We start from the raw sequence: 18,988 nt of genomic DNA on the forward strand, positions 1-18,988 counted from the left end.
CTTGGAGACCAAAGATGACTGATGTTATGGGCTGATCCTGCTGCTTGCTTGCTTAATTTTTAAATTTAGGGAGTTAAAACTGCTGCTTCTATTTAGTGTTCAGCATTAATTTGACACAGTTAATGAAGCAGCAGAGTTGCAGTTTGCAGCTGCAGCCTGTCACAGTGATTGGGTAGTTAAAACTTACTGCTTCTCCTTGTGTACTGAGGAGGTTACACACAGTTGGATAAGAGTTTAGGATGAGGTAATGTTATGGGGCTAATTTTTATTACTCACCGTTAATGATCCCTCTGTGCTTGGTTGCTGTGCCCTTGCCCAAGATTACCTTTAAAAATGCTTAAAAAGCTGATCTAACGAAAGAGCCTTTGCTGTTTGTGCCACATGCATGCAAACAAAATGTTTAACTTGGCCCTGATTTCCTGCAATCAGATGAAGTAAGTGCAGTGATTGTGATTTATCCCTTCAGTCTCAGTAGAAGAAAATAAGAAGTTGAGGCTTGTTTGTACACTTTCTCCGTGTCATTTCAAAATAAGAAAATGCTGAGGATAACGTGATGGTTTCTGTGAGCGCCGCCATGCCTGTGGTTCCGTTCACGTAAATAAATGTAGTAGGTCTACTTTTAACACTTACAAAATAGTAAAAGCTACCTTGTGAAAATGTGAGGATTACAGTTTGTGTTTGCGTTAATCTGGATCACCAAAGGTTGAAAAGCCAAAATGCCAGGCTGATTAAAGTTTCCCTTCATGTGTCATGGGATAAAGGATGTGGGATAAATGACTGTTTTTTCACTAAGTGTTTAAAACCCTTGAACTTCAAAGCAAAATGTACATTCTGAATTCTTTCTAGCCTGGTAATCAAAATGCAATTACCTGAGACCTGGGAAGTGTACTGTGTGGAATGGGAGAAAGGCCCAGTTCATTTGCTTGAGGGTCTCATCCCAACTTCACAGCTAGCTTCTTGGAAAGTGCTCTTCTCTGCCGTCACTCACTGAACAGCACATGCACCGGTTCATTTCTCATGGCCACGTGACCAGAGAGAAAGGTGAGCTACCTGTAAAGGTAGTCCACACTGTTGTCTGCAGTTTTACTTAGGGGTCTTTTGCCAGCAGCAGTGGAGTAAGAGTTCCTGACTGTGCTTCCAAGGCACAACATGAGAAGGGCTGTCACAAGTGTTTACGCTTGGGAATTAGACTGTAGCAAAACTTTGAAGGAGGTGGGAAGAGGGGAGAGCAAAGCATGTTCACATTTTGATTATTCCTTTAGTTTCCTTGTTACCTTTTTCTCTTATGCCCTTGCAAGTAGAAAAGAAAATCTAAGTATTTTTATTTTTGTCAGAGAGTAAAACTTGGGTTGACCTTGTTCTTCTCTCTGTCCTCCAGCCACTAAATTTTAGATCTGCTGTACTTGCATTAAGGCTTTAGTTATAAATTTATAAGGAAAATGTCAAGTGCCTAGGTACAAAATTTGATCTATCTTGTTAATTACGTAGGCATCTGAGACTTCTCCATATACTGCTTTAAACTCTAACTGCTTATGCGCAATTGTATTATGACAAAGCAAGGTACACATTATGGAATGGTAAATATCAGTATTTTCTGCAGTTTTATTTTAGATGTCGAGGAAATAGCAAATTGGAGGGTGATGGTTAAGATGTTTGAGAGATCCTGATAATTTACTTAAAAGAGGCTGCTAATGGACTTTATGCAGAAGAGTAAGCTAGTGCTTGTCTTGAATTAATTGTATTAATTAGCAGAACTTGCATGTTTAAAATGCAGAAGCGGACTGATGTAGATCAAGCTAGTTAAATTTGGGAGTTTAGATTTGTGGGTCACTGATTAGCTCAACAGATTGGTTATGTCAAAGTTGTTTCCAAACAAGACTTATTGCTGTTGATAGCACGTTTGATTATTAAGCTGAACACTTAACTAGCCCCCCTGTGATTTAGCATGAACGCTGTTTACTTAGTTGCATTTCTCATTAGTTAGATATTGAGAGGAGATGAGATCAGCAGGTTTTATTTATGTTTTGGCAGATTATTGTATAACACTTTCTTGTACTGCTGCATTGCTAAGATTACAAAATTAATAAGAAATTCTGCTTTAAAAAAATCTACTTGTTATTTGAGCTTTACGTGATTTGTTATTATCTGTAAATGCTAGCCATGTACACCCTGCTTTGCAGAGCTGCCACAGAGAGACCAAAATATAAATACATTTTTCATTAAAACTTCGATTTTACTAAACCCAAATTTGGAACTGCAATCGTATGAAAATATTTATTTGTACTTTAGAGACACAGAGAGCTCCCTTAACTGGAAAAAGAATTAATCAAGTTGACACTATGAGAAATTGTCAACTGTTAATAAATCGGCATGTTCTGCATTAGAATAGTTTGAAACCCTAAAATGGAATTTCTTCCCGAAGTAACTGACTAAAAGAGGAGAAGTGTGTTACAGCATAGGCCAGGAAGTACCCTAGTAGAGGGTACAAATGAGTTCTACAAAAGTGTACTTACAAAGTTAGAGAAAGTGGGAGACTGAAAGCAGAGTTATTTGTTATCTTGCTGCAAACATAAAGGGAGATTTATGAGTGGCAAGTGTGTATGGGGAATGCTGAATGCTCTCCACTGGCTATGTCACTTGCTACTTACAGGAGCAAAATTTGAATGGTGGCTGGGTGAGAGCAGAGTGCAGATTTGCTTGTTTGCTGTACAACCTGTGGGTGGACATTTTGAGCAAAATTCCAGAAGAAGAAAGAACAGCTTTTTGGTGTTGTGGATGGGTACTGTCAAGCTCCAGCTTCAGGGGATGAACAGTAGGAAAGAACTCATATTTTACCTCTCATATGTCATTAACAGGAGTGAGGATGATATTGGAATGCATAAGGCTGAAAGAGATTTGTGACAAAAATAGCTAAAACTTGTTTCTACGCCTTGGAGCATGAAAATGAAAAAGCTAAGTTACATTGGTAGAGATCCTGAATTAATAGACATTCTCAGCATAGAGTATTAAAATCTCACTTTTCTGCGTTTATCTCACTGAGATTGTTTAGCCTGTTTTGTATGCTTTCAAATATGGAAAAGCTTAAGACTGAAATAAACCCATCTGAATTCTGGTCATGTAATACACAGGGTCTAATTTGCTTGTTTTGGTTTATTTACTGGGAGGGCATAGTAAGAGAAGCCCTGAAAGTAATGTGATTGGGTTAAAAGAAAAACAACTCTTATATCTGTCATAGGTAACAAGGCAAACATAGTTCTTGTAACTGAGTGTCCTTCACTGAAAGTCCGAATATAATAAATGATTTCAAAGCATTTAAATGACTTGTGTGTCAAATTCCATTGACACTCGTGAACCTTTGAAAATGTTATGTTACCATCCATACTTACGTAATGGGATCAAACAGTGATTGTACGTTTGCAGGGCTGAGTCCAAAGGCAAAAATGTGGTGAGTATCTTAGTGGAGTGATTTCGTTCAGCAGCAGATTTAGGATTTGATAGGCTTGTGTCTGACTTAAGTGCATTAAAAATGTACTTGTGTAGTCCTGTTTTAAAGCATGTACACGTTTACTGTTGCATCAGCTTTTAACAACTTTGAAATGAGTTAGGTGTTAAATAAATAATATAGTTTTACATTCTAATATTTTTCCCCGGCTGGCAAGATAACAGAGCAAAACCTGTGGTATATTTAATCTGTAGTTTACATTCAGTCTTGCAGTAAAATTTCAGAACATCAGATGATGGAATGCCATAAAACAGGATAACTAGCCATACTTCTCTGTCTGTAGTTTGCACATGTGAAAATGACTCATAAGTATGTGGTGACTTAATAATATTTTAAATATCAGTCCAAAATATTTTTCTACAGCTGTGGACAGAAATGTAATTATTGTTGGTGTACAATAATAATTTAGTTTCATAAGGCAGTATTCTTTGGACTTCTTACTGGTTGCTCTTTTGTGTGTTTAATTACTTGCAGAAATCATCTTGTGCATTTAAAAAAGATATGTATTTTCCCCATTAGTAAGATGCATCACTCACATTAATTTATTATTGTTTCTGCTCACAAACTGTTTTGGGAAAAATATGTTCTCAGCATTATGTTCATGTTCTATTTATGACTATTTGTTTGGCAGAATCTGTAGCAGTATATCTAATTTTTTGTCATTTGACATATTTCCAAACAGTTTTGAGTTGGAAATTACTTCAGGTATTTCATTTAAAAAAAAGCTGTAGTAATTTTTCTCTGTATATTTGTTGCAGGAGTACATTGTGTACAGTGTACACAGTGTGCAAGTTTCAGGGAAAAATTAGAGCGTACAAAGTGTACAAGTTTCAGGGAAAAAATTGTAAATCCTAAATTTAGTAGGTCTGTTCTCCTGTTGTATTTTAGCTCCTCTAAAAGTTTCTTGACAGCTTCATTGTGCAATACGTTGAAGTATCTCATGGCAAATTTCCTTCTCCTATCCTAAACCCCTTTCCTTGTGCCTTAGCCTGTGTGCTGTGACGGGTGGGGGGAGCCCTGGTAGGTGGATTTTTCCTGATTAGGGCAATTGAGTAAATTGCTTGAAGAGTAAGGAATGAGGCAGTAATACTGGACACATTGATGAGTGTGGGGAGAACAATTTCGATGATGGTAATGGAAAAAATGGTGTTTAAAATACAACATGAGTTCAGGTACCCTGAATGGTCAGGTCCTCAAATTCAGATACCCTCTGTTAAATTCAGAGGGGAGGAGGCGGCAGGGCAGAGAGGGAAGGGCAGTAGCTGTCATTATTATGGATGTTTAATGTTCAGTGCTATGAACTTAAAAGCAGTTTGGAATATTTTACTTTTACCACCAGTCTTTCCCATAATAAGTGGTTGATACATGCACCCAAAACCCTCTGTTTAGTTTCAGTGAGATGTGGATGCCTGTACTGGGTAAGAAATAGTCCCTGAGTCCAGACAAGCTTCAAGTCTAACATTCCAGGCTGTTATGTGTGATACAGGGCAGTTTCAAAAGCCTCAGTAACTTGGAAGATGAGTCAGTAATGAAAAAAATGCATTATTCCATCCAACAAATTCTGCTTTCATAATTATATGCAATATCAGTAGAATGTAGAGCTTTCATACAATGTAGCTTTTATGGAGAAGGCTAATGTTTTTAGGTGTTCTTCTTTCCCCTAACCAACCTTGGAATTATTTGAGACACTTTGATAAAATCATACAGCTTTTTCTTGTATTATATATGCCAGAAGGAGAGCTAGTCAGTGACCTTCAGCTATGGTAAGGTAAACATTTTCAGAACCTTTGGGCCTGAAACATAAAAGGCATTGCTTTGTACATCAGAGAAAATTCACTCAGGAGTAGAGACCAACCAGAATATTCATCTGCTCTGTCCATTGACTATTTTATTTATTTATTTAAATGTAATACTTTAGTTCCAACGAAACTAAACGACTCAAAATGCTCAACCTTCAATGTATAAGAAGTCCTGCAAGCAAAACCAGATATGACAATCTGTCCCACTGGCAGCTGTGAGAGGGAAGAGGCAGTTTGTTCAAAAACTCTTTTGTTTTTCCTTTGGACCATTCTGTCACTACTACAGAGGAGGCTTTTGGACCTTTATGTGTGCTTTTTGATGAAACGCTTATGGCGTATTACAGAAACAAACCCTGCCTGCATTCTGTGACTGATTTTAGTGTGTGTGTTGTAAAGAGAAAAAAATAAAACTAACTTAGTTATGGGTCTCTTGCATGGTAGCACAAATGCAAAAATTAGTATAGCTTTTGTTCCTCTGAAACTGCTAATGCAGCGATGGTTCTAGTACTATAGCTTATGGGTAAACTATGACAGGTGAATTAGTTAAATGCAAATTAGAAATGTATTTGCATCTTGAAGCTTGAGGAAAGTGTCGGATGCTGATACGCAACTAGTAAGAAAATTTCAGTAGCAGAAAAAGTATGAGGTTGTTGGGGAGATGAGAGGATTTGCATTTGGTTTGTTTTATAGGTGCATTTTATTCCCCTGAAAATGAGTACTGTGACAGGGAGGAACTTGTTTTATACTGTTAAGGCATTTTATTTCAAATGTAGGGTTTTAAAGAACTACATAGTTCTTCAGTATGCATTTTCAAATAAAATGCTTACTAAGCAATATATGTTTATATTGTTTCGTACTCTTACGTTACTTAATCAAATACCTGACTGCGTTCCCTTGACCACCGCAGTGTTTTGTCTCCTATACCATGTCCAGTCAATTTAGAGCTTCCAGACAGCAAGTTTTACAAGCCATAAGTTAAGGATATTATTTATATGTTCACAGAATGGTTTGAGTGGGAAAGAGCATTTAAAGCTCATCACTACCCTGCCATGAGCAGGGACATTCCCAACTTGATCAGTTATTACATAAATGCATAATTTTGTAATTAATATATAACAAGACCACCACATTTTACTTACCACACATATTACTTACTTTGGAGCCATGCCTTAGTACTTTCTTATGAACTGAAAAATTTAATCTGTATAGGTGACTTTTGCAAATAAGCTGTGATATCTTTTTATAAACTTCAGGATATAGGGAAACTAAATTTGGTCATTTCTTGTGTGATGCATAAGAAATTAAAAGTTTTATTGGTATTTAGCTATTCTGATAATTTTAATTCTCAGGTGACCCACAAATTAATTTTTGAGGAAGATTTAATTCTTTAGCCTGAAGATTTGGCCAGTTGAAAAGCCTGAGCCATGTACATTTTTAAAAAGGGACTTTATAACTGTCTCTTTTGTTTTTTTCTGTTGTTGTTTTAACCTTATAGAGACACTTAAAGGCTTTGAAATTTATCAGTAGAACTGTTGTGACTGTCAAACCACTTCTTTGCTTCTGTTGAATTTAATAAAGTCTCAAGAGCAGAAGCGAGAGCTCTTGCAAACATTTACTGGGGGAACAGGAAGCGAGTTGAAATATACAGTATTTTTAATTTCAGCATTGCTCCAGCATTTTATGAATGCCTCTCTTATTCTGTTTAAATATTCATGTTTGGTTTCATGTGGGTTTTATTTTGTTTTGGTGGTGGTGTTTTGCTTTTTTGTGTTGGGTTCATGTGTGGATTTTTCTTTTTGTGAGAATCCCAATGTGTTCATTCTCAAGTCTTCTGATTTGCTAATTCTTATGCTGAAAAGAGAAGCAGGAAAAAATATCCCAGAACTCTTGTCATGTAGTGTGAAAAGGAGGCAATCAAATAACATTTTTATGTAGATTACTCAGACTTTATTTACTGGGGAAATTTTCTGGGTTGTTTTGCATATGTGGTACTGAACCCTGTAGTGTTACAAGATTTATCCTGTTTTTCTTAATCAGCATTTTGCCTTCTATGAATAACGTACAAGACCACCACATCAATAATGTATTTAGTTGCTATGTACTACTGATAGGCTCTTAATAACAGAAACTGATTCTTGTAAGTCGTGTTTGTTCCCTATGGACTTATTTGCAGACATTGCAGGCTGGATTATCCTATAGTAATGCCCACTGCAAATAGCATTCACTGCAGCCTTGCAATGCAAATGTAAGTAGACTTGATTTATGTTGGATTTTGCAGAGCTGAGGGATGATCTTCTGAACTTGGTATAAGCCCTACTGTGACTCATCCATTGGTGCTGCAGTGTGGTGCCTGGTTTCTGTAATATGTTTTCTTTATACAGTAAATTCTCATTAGTGTTACTAGTGGTTTAGCTGATTCAGTGTTTACAACAACAGGAACCCCTGTGTGCTGATAGCTTGAGTTGTTATAAAATGTTTCGCAGATGTTCGAGTACCTAAAAAGTTATAAATGTTCAGTGCAAACTGGCAGAGAACCAGAGAATGGAGATTTTGCAATACAGCAGAAAGGCGCTGTGCTAACTTTGATCCTATGTGGGTACCTTTCTGTGATGCCTTGTCATCTCTTGTCATCTTAGGGGTCGAGGTATAACCCATTAGGTGTTTATACCTGTGGTATATCTGTAAGTATATAGGGTCAACAGAGTTTTTGCTGAATAAACAGTCAGTATAATTTTCTGACATTGGCTATGTGTGAAGGCCAAGGGGAAGGCAGCACCATCTAATGTAAGATGAGCAATCTGTCTCTCCAGCTTCCTATGCCATTTTTGTGTTGCCGTGTCTGGTTTTTTTGTTTTGTTTTTTTTTTTTTTTAATTACTTTGCAGAGTTTTTAAGCCAAGAGCTAACTGGGGTTGGGAGTCCAGATGGCTTTCTCTGAGTAGGTCAATTAGACACTGGACCAGTTTGCCAGCTCTTCGTAGGCTGTGCTCAAGAGAAGACAGGTGGAATATTTTAAATAACCCCCTGTGTTAGTGGAGAACACTTTGGAACACAGCTGGTCTTTCTTGGATACTCAGCTTAACCCATACGTAGCTCATACAAGAACTTCTCTAGGGAAAATCAGTGATTTTAAGAATGCTTAAAATGTGCTATTTTTAAAAGAGATTTTTTAAGTTGCAGTGTTTCTTTCTCTCTCAATCGCCTTAATACCTTAAAGAAAATACAGATTTGAATTCTGATTAGAGAATACTGTTGTAGATCTGACTGCCTTTTCAGCTGATAAGTAAATAAGCAATAGGGTTTCATGTTCATGCTTCCGGTTCTAATTTAACAAATTCTGGGGATCTCCAGGTTTGATGGGTCATAGTTGGAAGATGCCTGGAGATGGTTTGTATATGTTTGTAGTAGATTGGGAGCAGTACTGATTGACAGCATAAGGAATTGTGTGCAGTGTTTTGTTCCGTGTCAGGGATAATAGTAGCAGCATAGAAACTTTTACAGTGATGAGTGTTAAAACAATTTTCAAGTAGTGAGTCCTTTAAGCCTATGAGGTAGTATGCTAAAATGTCAGATCTTCAATCTCATAGTTTTTGATGTTCATGCTTTATAACTTTCTTATTCTCTGTTTAGAAGATAACACCTGAAATTTGAAAGCAAAAAATGCATACTGCAGTGTTATTCATGACTTAATACAAGCTTCAGTTTGTGTGATCTCCTCTGTTAGTAAATAATTTGAGAGCTATACAGTCTGACATGGTAGCAGATGGTGTAGTCTTCTGATGCTTATTTTTCAGTCCCTTATTGCTTCAGCTGGCAGAATGGAGTTTCCCTTTCCTCAGCTTACATACATAACAACAGGCAGGTTGTATAGGTGAGGGCACTTTTCTGAACCGTTTCATGTGTCAGAGTAATTACACTAAGTTTAATAAGGTAGTCAAGTTTAGAGTGAGATCATTCTTCCAATAGTTGTGATGAGGTGCTAAAAGCAAAATAAGGGTGTTTACCTATAATTATCTGTGTTTCATTTTGACATTTACGATACTTATTTTCTTTTAATCCCTTCAGTATAATTTATTTTAATAATTGTCCCGAACTGGTACACTAGGTTAGGTTATTGTTTGCTATTGTTTTTCTTCTGTATCCAGTTTAGTGTTTTGCTTTGTTTATCGTGGTCTCTGATAAAGAGATTTGGGAGGGTGAAAATAATGAGTCAGTAATAGTGGAGGAAGAGAATTTCCCTGGGTTTTGTTTCTTTTTTAATTTTTAAACTGCTGTGCAAAAGGCAGGTTGTATGGGCAAAGACACCTAAAAGTTATCTGTGGATCTGTTCTTTTACTCTGATATTTGCTCTTCCCTGGCTACGGATGCTCATTCTGGAATGCAAGGGATCAATTTTCAGGCATGCTGCAGTTAAACCTGCAGAAGACAAAACAGTTCTTGATCACAGTCAGAAACAAAACAATTGAGGTCTCTAACAAGGTCCCCAGCACTTTGGATGTTAAGATAGCTAGATGTATTAGCTACCAAATCTTGACTATTTGGGAATGAATTGATGTTTTCCTTTTGGAATTTGAAGGGATGCAGGTTTTTATGTATATTTTGAAAAGATACAGAGAGATGAAAGGTGGAATAAAATAAGATAAACTCATAATAACGTAGTGTAAAAAATGCCAGTTCTGCTCCGTAACAAGCAAACTGTTTTCTGTAAGATCAAATGCAACACTTGTGTGGTTGGTCTGTGTTGCTTTTTTCTGTATTACGTTCATTCTGTTTCAGTGCCTATAGGATATACCTGATGATGTTGACTTCTTGTTCAATGCAATGACTGGTAGTGACCATATAGCTGTGAAACAGAAGGGAAAGATTATCTGTATAGAAGAAAAAATGAAAGGCATCTGTATAGTTATTAACGAAGCTTACATATTATGACTCAAAATAGTTTCATTTTATTGTTTTCATTATTTACTTAAACAGGGCATGTGCATGGAAAGTTAAATATGCAGACATATACACAGTCAACTTCCCCATTACATAAAGTTATTGTTTTATCAGGTGTTTGTTTTCAGGAGTTTGTTTTCTCTGGGGAAGAAATCAGTAAAGCACAGTTTTATTCAGTGAGTCAGGTGCATGTTATCTTTGGTTAGCATGTGATCAAAGAAAATGACAAAGACCAGAATACTGTCTACTAAAAGAATGGAAGTTTTTCATCCTGTTTTTGAAGCAGCTTTATTACTCTTCAGTTGTTCCCTGTTTGAACCAAATCTTATTGTTACAGAAATACAAGAAGGTAAGACCTATAAGCTCACTGTAGTTAATGAGAAGTTTGAATATATAATAATAATAATATTGGCAGCAGCCAATATTATTATCAGATCGGAAATGCGCACATTTTAAATCTGTATTTTGCAAGTAACTTTCCCTTTTCCCCCTCTTTCTCCCCCCAAAAAATTGGGATGGAGTATCTGAGGTGCTTTTTTTACTTAAAAAACTTCAGTACTCCTACTCCTATTGTATTTGTTTCTTCCAGCTTCTGTTTTTTCTAAGAATGTTTTACTATTAGTATTTGTTACCCTCTGGTAAAAGGAATAACACAAATAGAATGGGGTTTTGACTGCTGCTTATCTGCGGAGCATTGGAGTGTCTGATCTGAAGGAAAAGATAATGTGATTTCACATTGTAAATCTGAAGATGATGATTGTGTTGTCATAGGGCAGTGTTAGTTATTACTTACAGTGCACATAAATAATGTCCTTGAGGAATTGATGGAAGGTGGGTAGATCAGAACTTTCAAATTTTATTTCTACTTTACTAAAGGCCTCTTGGACTCTGTTAATACTTAGTATTTCAGTTTTTACTGTCCTTCAGATAGTAGGCAGCATGTGTCTGTGAAGATTTTTGAAGAGTTGCAGAGGAATGTTTGGTATAGGATTTTGCCACTGAGATTTTTTTTTTTTTTTTTTTTTTTTTTTTTTAGGGAAATGTAGAGGCATGTATTCATGGGAATATGAAGCATTTAGTTTTGACTGGAGGGTACCAACTTTGTAGCTCAGCTAGAAACCCAGTTGAGTCAGATCTACATTCTTACGAACTGTCTTACCTTGTTTAGATGCATTGGATTCTTTGCAGTTTGTAATACAAATTGTTGGAGGAGGCTTTGAATTGGAACTCTTATCAGTGCTTCTGTGTCAGAGCCCATGATATGTTTTGTAAGACTAAGGAGCTACTTTTTTACTGTGTATTTTCCCCATTTTCCCCTCTTACTTGTGTATTTGTGCTCTTAGGTCTTATTGTCAACAAAGCACTTCAGCATCTGTGTATTTAAAGCATGAAAAGTGCATAGGGTTTTAAAAGAATGCTGAGCGCAGGTACTGATGAAAAATAATAAATCAGGATACAGCTACTTCATTGGGATGCATCAGTGTATCTTTTGAGTGTAGAAAGCTGCCAGAAGGGCTTTGCACTAGTATGCTCTGCCGTGCATAAAGTTTACCCTCCATTTAATTTCATATTGAGGTCAGGATAATGAGGTCCTTATGACCATGTGACTCAGTAACTGAAGCATCATTTTCAGCAGCTTACCAAAAATCTTGAAATGATAAACACCACTTAAATTGTTTGCGGTGAAAATGAGGAGTCCAAAACCAGAATATTAATGTATTTTCCAAGCAAAAAAAGTGCCCTTTAGTAATAGTAATAATTATAAAATCTTACTGATATCACTTTTCTAATTAAACTAGAATTCTTATCACTGAGCATGTGGGTATAGAACAGCTGATGAAGTAGAGCACATTGACTGCATTTATGGGATATTTAATTTCAGATTTTATTTTGCTTAAAAATCTCTTGCTGGTTGTCAAGTTCTCTACAGGTCTACCTGGTTTTGATGTGCTCCACTGTTCTTTTATTTAAAAAGACTTTGGCATACATCATTCTTGAAGAATAATTGAGCTGCCTCAGTCATAAAGATAAAAATAATTGTTTAAAATGTCTAAAAATCCCTTGCTGATGTCCCCACAGCAAGATAATAAATTAAGGAGGAACTGTAAATATTAAATGTGCAGCATATATGAAACCAGTGAGGTGACTTCTGATCTAGAGAAGTGAAATGGCTTTCTTCAGTAACTATTGTACAGGATACACAACTTTCAAAGGACAATTGAAGGTCTTATTAATACAGTCTAATTAACCTCCTTCCTGTACAAGGTGAAGTGTTACATGCTCTAAGTGAATGATGAAAAGTGAAAGGGAAATACAGAATTGGATCAGTTTTCTTTTAATAAGTAGGACTTGATGATCTTAAAGGTCTCTTCCAACCTAGTTGATTCTATAATCCTTCTAGTCTGGTTAGATGAAAGTAAACCTATGTGGGCTATGGTTTTACTTTTGCTGTGTGCCAGGATTCAGCTCCGAGTGAATTCTTCAGCAGAGTTATAAACCTTTGAAAATTGCTTTATAATGGAAATGGTGACAGGCCATTAACTACAGTACTATAAGTGTATTGATTTAACATATGTATAGTTGTTCTGAGTTGCCAGATATATGAAACAGTATGTGCTGAATGTATAGAGAGGAAGCTTCTTTGTAGTTTTAACTAATTAATAAGAATCATGTCATTAAGTTAATGTTTCTCAAACATTCAACACCTGACACTATTGGACAGGTATCATTCAGGGGTGAAGATCTATTTATACAGTGGTGATACTGTGATCCCACTGTAATTGCTGTACTGGAAGGGGACCAAGAAGCGTTTAACGGTGTGTTTAATCACCAATGCAATTATAGTGCTGCTGAAGCAGGTACATTTTCCTGCTACCAAGTCATGGGAACTTCTGAATCGTAAAGTATTATCACTAGATATGCTGGAAAACCTTGTTCCCAATAAAAATGTAGAAGCTGGGTTTTTGCAGTCATACTTAATTAGTATCTGTGGCTTAAATATCTTTAAACATTTAATGCATGCATGCTGTATGAAAGCGTTTTTTCTCCAAACTCCTTATTCTTCTATCCTCAAAAGGCAGCAGAAGAAAAATTGTTTTCAAGAATAACTGTTATTCTGGTGTTTTTCAAGCACTGAAGATCTGTACCTGTATTAGAATCTTTACTTGGTGTTTTGTCTGATGCAGTTGCACGATTCTTAGTTATCATCTACATTAGTAATACTAGTTCACTATTAAAAAGCATGGGAAACCTACAAATACAATCCTAATATAGATGAAATTGAGCATTTGTATTAGCCTTTTGCACTTGTGTGGAGTTAAGCTAGTATTAGTTTCTAGTGTTTCTGGTTTGCTGTTTTTTTTTTCTTTCCCCTTAAATATGGTATGAGGAAGCTAGGAAGTGTGTGAGAGTCTGCTGGAAAATGTTTTGGAAAATGGATTTTATTACAAAAACTTCAGCATATATTAGGTGTGCCTATCTTAAGTTTCTTGGCAGAAAATTGTGTTCGTTAGGGAGACTGAGTGCTGAGAGTCCTGAGATCAGACAAATTCCTGTATATCTCTTTTTAACTTTGAATGTACAGAATTTACGCATGGAATTTGTTCTTGAACCTTCAGGTTGAGATTGTCTTTTTTTTTTTTTTTGGTTTGGTGGGGTTTTTTTATTATATTCTGGCCATTCTGATAAACTGCTGTATGTCTAACAATCTTGTCTTTGATATTTATAGCTAGAATTTAAAATTCATGCTCTAGATGTGGTTTTGTATTGATAAAATCGTTTACTGGGAGAGGGAGAAGTGAAAAAAAAAAAGCAACTTCCCATGAAGATGGAGTGGAATGTGCATTGATTTGGATGGTACCTCACAATGGTATACTGCCAAATGGCAAGAAAAGAAAAGAAGTAATTAGTAGTGTAGGGTGTAAATTTAAGTAAATAGCTTGGAGTGCTTTTAGCAGAGTAGATAAGGCACCATTCGTGAGAATGTACTGGAAGTACTATATGAAAGTGAAATTGGGGAAGTAGTCTCTTCCGTTTTATTAAGTAGTTACTTATAAATACATAGGATTTGAAGTATGTTATTTTTGATATTGAATGCCTCTTTCTGGCTGTCAGTTTACATTATTCACCTTTAACTGGAGATGCAGATGACAATCTCACTGAAGTTAGGACCTGACACTGGGGGGTGTGTGCATCTGTCTAAAGGCTCAAATAGCTTCTTTTGCTATGGAGGTTTGTAGAGACCACAGTGTAAGTAAGGGAAGATGGTTTGTATAGCCTCAAATGTGTTGTTTTTTTTTTTTTTTTTTTAATTTTTATCACTACATGTGATTTATTTATTGCTTAAAGTATAAATATGTTGCAACTTACAGGATTTCCCATTTCTGTAAACTTTGTCCTCTTGCTGTTACTTTCATGGCTGTGTTAAAGGAATGTTTGTCTTGTTGGTTGTGGGCTTTTTTGGCTTTTTTGTTTTTGGTCTGTTTTTTTTTCTGTGGCACTGGAAGCATATCTAATACCTACGCTTGTTTCAGACACTGAGCTCTGTGGAACTGTTGCATGCAGTCGTTCTGTAGCCTCTGGGGTTTTCCAGCTGGCTTGAACTATATTCTGTCTCTAACTTGCTCTGCCACTTGACCTTCTGAGCTTGCTTCACCTTGTGATTTCCAATCTCCATAATAATTTTGTGTCACCCTTTAGTTAAATGGTTTCTTTTTGACAGATAGAAGTACCTTCAAATAGGGTTTAACTTTATGTTCTGTCTTTGAGATAATACCATTCTATTTGACTTGATTTATCCATAAATATGAATGTCTTCCTGAATATCAGCTTAAATTATGTACAAGTGGAGGTTGTAAATTATCAGTATAAAGCTGGCTTTCTAGGGATATTGTACATATAAAGTGTATAGTGTAGTAATTCTAGTTTAGGTACTGTTAAGCATAAAGCTGACTTTTGTGAGAGAAATCTTGGAACTACCTTAGTGTGTCCACGTTTTTTAACTGTTCTGCCTGGCAGTATAAGCTTCTGGTGAATGCTGGGGTCACTAGGAAATAGTTAATGTAAAACAGTGATGTGCTTGACAAGATTTACTTCATAGAGAAAACGGCAATATGCAGGTTTGCTCAGTTTTAACTGATGAGAGAGCCCTTGCCTGCTGCAAAGAGGAAATCTTGGTGATGAGAGGAAGGATTCACAGCGTAACAAAGGCTGTAAAACATACATTTTACTTGGCAGATATTGACATGACTCAGATAATACCTAGTAAGTTTGATGTATGTAAACTGCTTAATGCATTTTTCTTGCAAGGCTTTTGCTCTACTTAAATATTGCACTTTCAGAAGGGGGCTGATTGTTGATCCACAGTGTTACTGTCTCTAATAAAAAAAGCCATTTTCTTAGTTCTAGTGTAATGTTGATAGATCTACAGTGACATAAGTGACTGTAAAAGATAGGAAAAAAAGCCACTCAAAGTTTAGATTCTCATCTTAAGTAGCAGCCTCAGACTGACTTGAGTTGCTTTGAAAGGAACAGTGAACTGAAGTTATTATTAGCTCACCAGGTCAGTTGTCCAACAGCACTGTCCTTTCAGAAAATCTGGGGGTTTTGGGTGTTACGAGTAAATGGCAGTCTTTCTTTTTTCTTTTTTTTCCGCATAGCTGTATGTTGTGTGTGTTTTCCATTGTTGATGTGCTGATAAGTAAATATTATGAGGCTTTGGATTGATATTTAACAGCTGAGATGGTTGATTATACCAGTGAAAACATTTGTCATTGCCCATTCCAATGTCATCAATATGAACCATCTGAACTCTGCCTTTCTTTTTCTTTGCTGCCCCTGGGGTTTAATGGCTTTGCAGAGAAGCTCCTGCCTGGCATATTGAGCTGCTCCAGAAGGTCTAACCCATAAGCAGTGAGTACTGAACTGCAGCACACTAATGCTGTAGGTGTTGACTCACCATGCTGTTTTTAATTGCAGTTCTGAAGGTAGATAATCTGTGCAGACTGTCAACATAGATATTGAATCTTTGGGTATATACCAACTTGATGATGTATTTGTATGGCTACAAATGCTGTTCTGCTTTTCTTTTCCTGGAAATTAACTTTTCTCCTGTGCACATACTGTTTGCATTTAAAACTAGCTTTCATGTGTCTGTGGCTCTTGTTATAGCTGACAAGTGCTTATGTCTCATATCTGCAGTGAACTGTGTTCTTCTAGAATTCTTGAGCCTGATGTAAAGCAGCTTTCAAATGTGCATGAATTGAAAAGCATCTATAATGTTTTGATGTGACTGAGATATGATTAACCAGGTCTGGATTTACTTTGTTACTGGAAAGTCATTCAGAATCCATTTGCAAACTCAGGTGTGTTTGTGTGTGTGTGTGAATTCTATAATTCTGACAGTTGTGTTAATTTCTGATAAAATTGCTTTGAAAAAATTGACAACTTTTTTTGTCTTGAGGTAGTAAGCAGTTTGTTTTTTATAATTTATATATTGTAAGATGCAGGTCTCAAAATTCTGTCTATGTTTGCCTGGACATTGAAAACAACTGTTTTGGTAGTTTCAGTTGGTTTTGTACATGTGTATCGGTAAAGAGAAAGATGCAATTAATTCAGCTAAATAATATGTTCCAGCTACAGGTTGCCCTGAGGAGGCATAGACGCAGTTTTGGTTCAACCTTGCCTGTCAGTATGTACTTTCAGACCTGCTCAGGATGATGTTAATGCTTATATGCCATGGCAGATCTGATTCAGGCATGCTGAACAAATCAAATACTGGGCAGTGTGCACAGAAGCTGGGTTGCTCTTAAAGACATTTCAACACTTAGAGAGCTCTTGAGAATATTCTTCAGTTCACTTTGTAAAGGAGATGTTGTGATGTTAGAACTCTTTGTAAACTGGGAGAAACTTGTTCTCCCACATTATATTGCTTTGGATAGTTTCATGGTAGCCCTGGAGAGGTCTATAGCTTTACTTCTTTAAAATTTTTCTTCTTGTGAGCTGACTGACTTTATGAGGGTGAGCACTTGTGACATAATTGCACAAACACTTTGGAGACATCTGGGAGGCTTAAGAGATTGCTGTCATTCTCCAAGTGTTTTTCTCTCAGCTGAAGGCTGCTGCCCTCAGAGCTCTCTAATGGATCATATGAACTATCGTAGTCCATGTCAGTGCAGAGTCAGCCAGGTTATTTTAAATTACTTCTGGATGCAGCTGAAGGTAGTAATGAACAGCTTGAGGTAATAACTTCTTAAGCCATTCCAGTTAGACTTCCAAGAGCACATCTGTCTGTGTCCTTATAAGTGCAAGAATTTAATCTCTCCATTGCTGTACTGTATTCAGGATTTGTCAGGACTGCAGAGCTGTTGCCAAGGGGAGTCTAATATTCAAGTGGAATGTACTGGCTCTTCCTGTCTATCATTATTATCATATTGCAGTAGAAAGGTTCGAATGATGAGTATTTAATATATACATTGAATGGTAAAGTGAGCTTATTTAAAAATATGAGTAAATGTGTGGAAATCATATTATGGAAGCTCTTTAAACTGGAAAGAGATTGCTGTATGAGATCTCTTCCCCTGACCCTGTTCCTAGTCCAGCCACTTCTAGCCACTTGTCTTTGATTGCTAGTAAGATTTAAGTTCATACCCTATATATTCTTGCTTCATTCCCCAGAAATCTTCCCTGTATTGATTAGAATAATAATGAATTTTTTAGCTCTATTTTTTTTTTTTTATTTTTGTCCCAGGTCCAGCAAGACTATGAATCTCTGTTCCAAATGCTTTGCTGGTAAGTGCAGTAAAAGGTTCTTGTGTTTTTGTTAGATTATCGAAACCACATTGTTGGCATCTCCTTTGGGATTTGCGCATGGGTTTTTCTTCCTTCAGTGTGCATGTGTAATCAGATTTTCCTCACTTTGGTGCTTAGTTTATTTGCTAATCAAGAACTTCTTGTGTAAGTGTGACAATCAAACCTTGTTCTTGAGGCTTATGGAGTTCTGGAGCACCTTTGAACTACAGAGCTCTGTTGTCAGCACAGCTCCTATATGGATGATGTGGCTTTCAAAATGCATAAGTCTGAATTGTATTTTGGAATTTTGTAGGATTTATTTTGATAATCTCTGAAATATGGTTAAAAATGAAAAATGGGTAAAAAATTAAAAGTTGTTATAGAACACGTCTTGTTCTATTTCTTTTTAACTTGCAGTCCTTGAATATTAAGTCATCAGTAGCTCTTCAGTAAGCTAATTGTTGCATATAGTTTTGTTATTGCAAGGTCATGTATGTAAAATGTTAGGAATTGTTATTGACCTTGTTCCTTTTTTCATCCTCTAGCTATGCCTTTCTATTTTATTTAGTATCATAAAATAATTTTTAATTGTAATTAAATTACTGTCATAGTTCATGATTTTTAATTTCTCTTGTGGGAACAGATGCAATATTAAAAAGTTCAGATTTTTTTTTCTTTTAAACTTTAAAGCTATTTCAGATTTTTTTTTTTTCTTTACCAAAAATAAGTTTGAACTTGTAGTTTTCAGATCTTGTGTTCAGCATTGCATCATTAAACAAACACATGGGAAATAAAGATTATCAAAGGCTGTTCAGAAAAATTATGCATGTATTTCTCTGGCTGTTTTCCAAAGCCATGGATCACCAGAAAGGGTATACTGAAGAAAGTGCAAGTCTGCCCTTGTACTCTTTCCCTACTGACCACAGTGAGAAACAAGCTACTAGATCTTTGATTTGAGTCAG

The 18,988-nt window shown here is 36.2% G+C and overlaps 1 protein-coding gene across 2 annotated transcripts in view; it reads left to right on the plus strand.

The window, feature by feature from the left end:
• Nucleotides 1-18,988, plus strand: part of ZFAND3 (zinc finger AN1-type containing 3) — a 142,386-nt gene that overhangs the window by 13,909 nt on the left and 109,489 nt on the right. The window contains exons 1-2 of one of the 2 annotated variants that reach the window (XM_065680019.1): nucleotides 16,090-16,148; nucleotides 17,986-18,026. In XM_065680019.1, coding sequence (XP_065536091.1) covers nucleotides 17,999-18,026 — 28 coding nt within the window. In that variant the 5' untranslated portion in view covers nucleotides 16,090-16,148; nucleotides 17,986-17,998. Of the gene's footprint in view, nucleotides 1-16,089; nucleotides 16,149-17,985; nucleotides 18,027-18,988 lie in introns of those variants that run through there. The other variant, XM_065680018.1, reaches the window with a different exon arrangement.

The sequence above is a fragment of the Lathamus discolor genome, chromosome 5 (assembly GCF_037157495.1).
Source record: "Lathamus discolor isolate bLatDis1 chromosome 5, bLatDis1.hap1, whole genome shotgun sequence".
Lineage (NCBI taxonomy): Eukaryota > Metazoa > Chordata > Aves > Psittaciformes > Psittacidae > Lathamus > Lathamus discolor.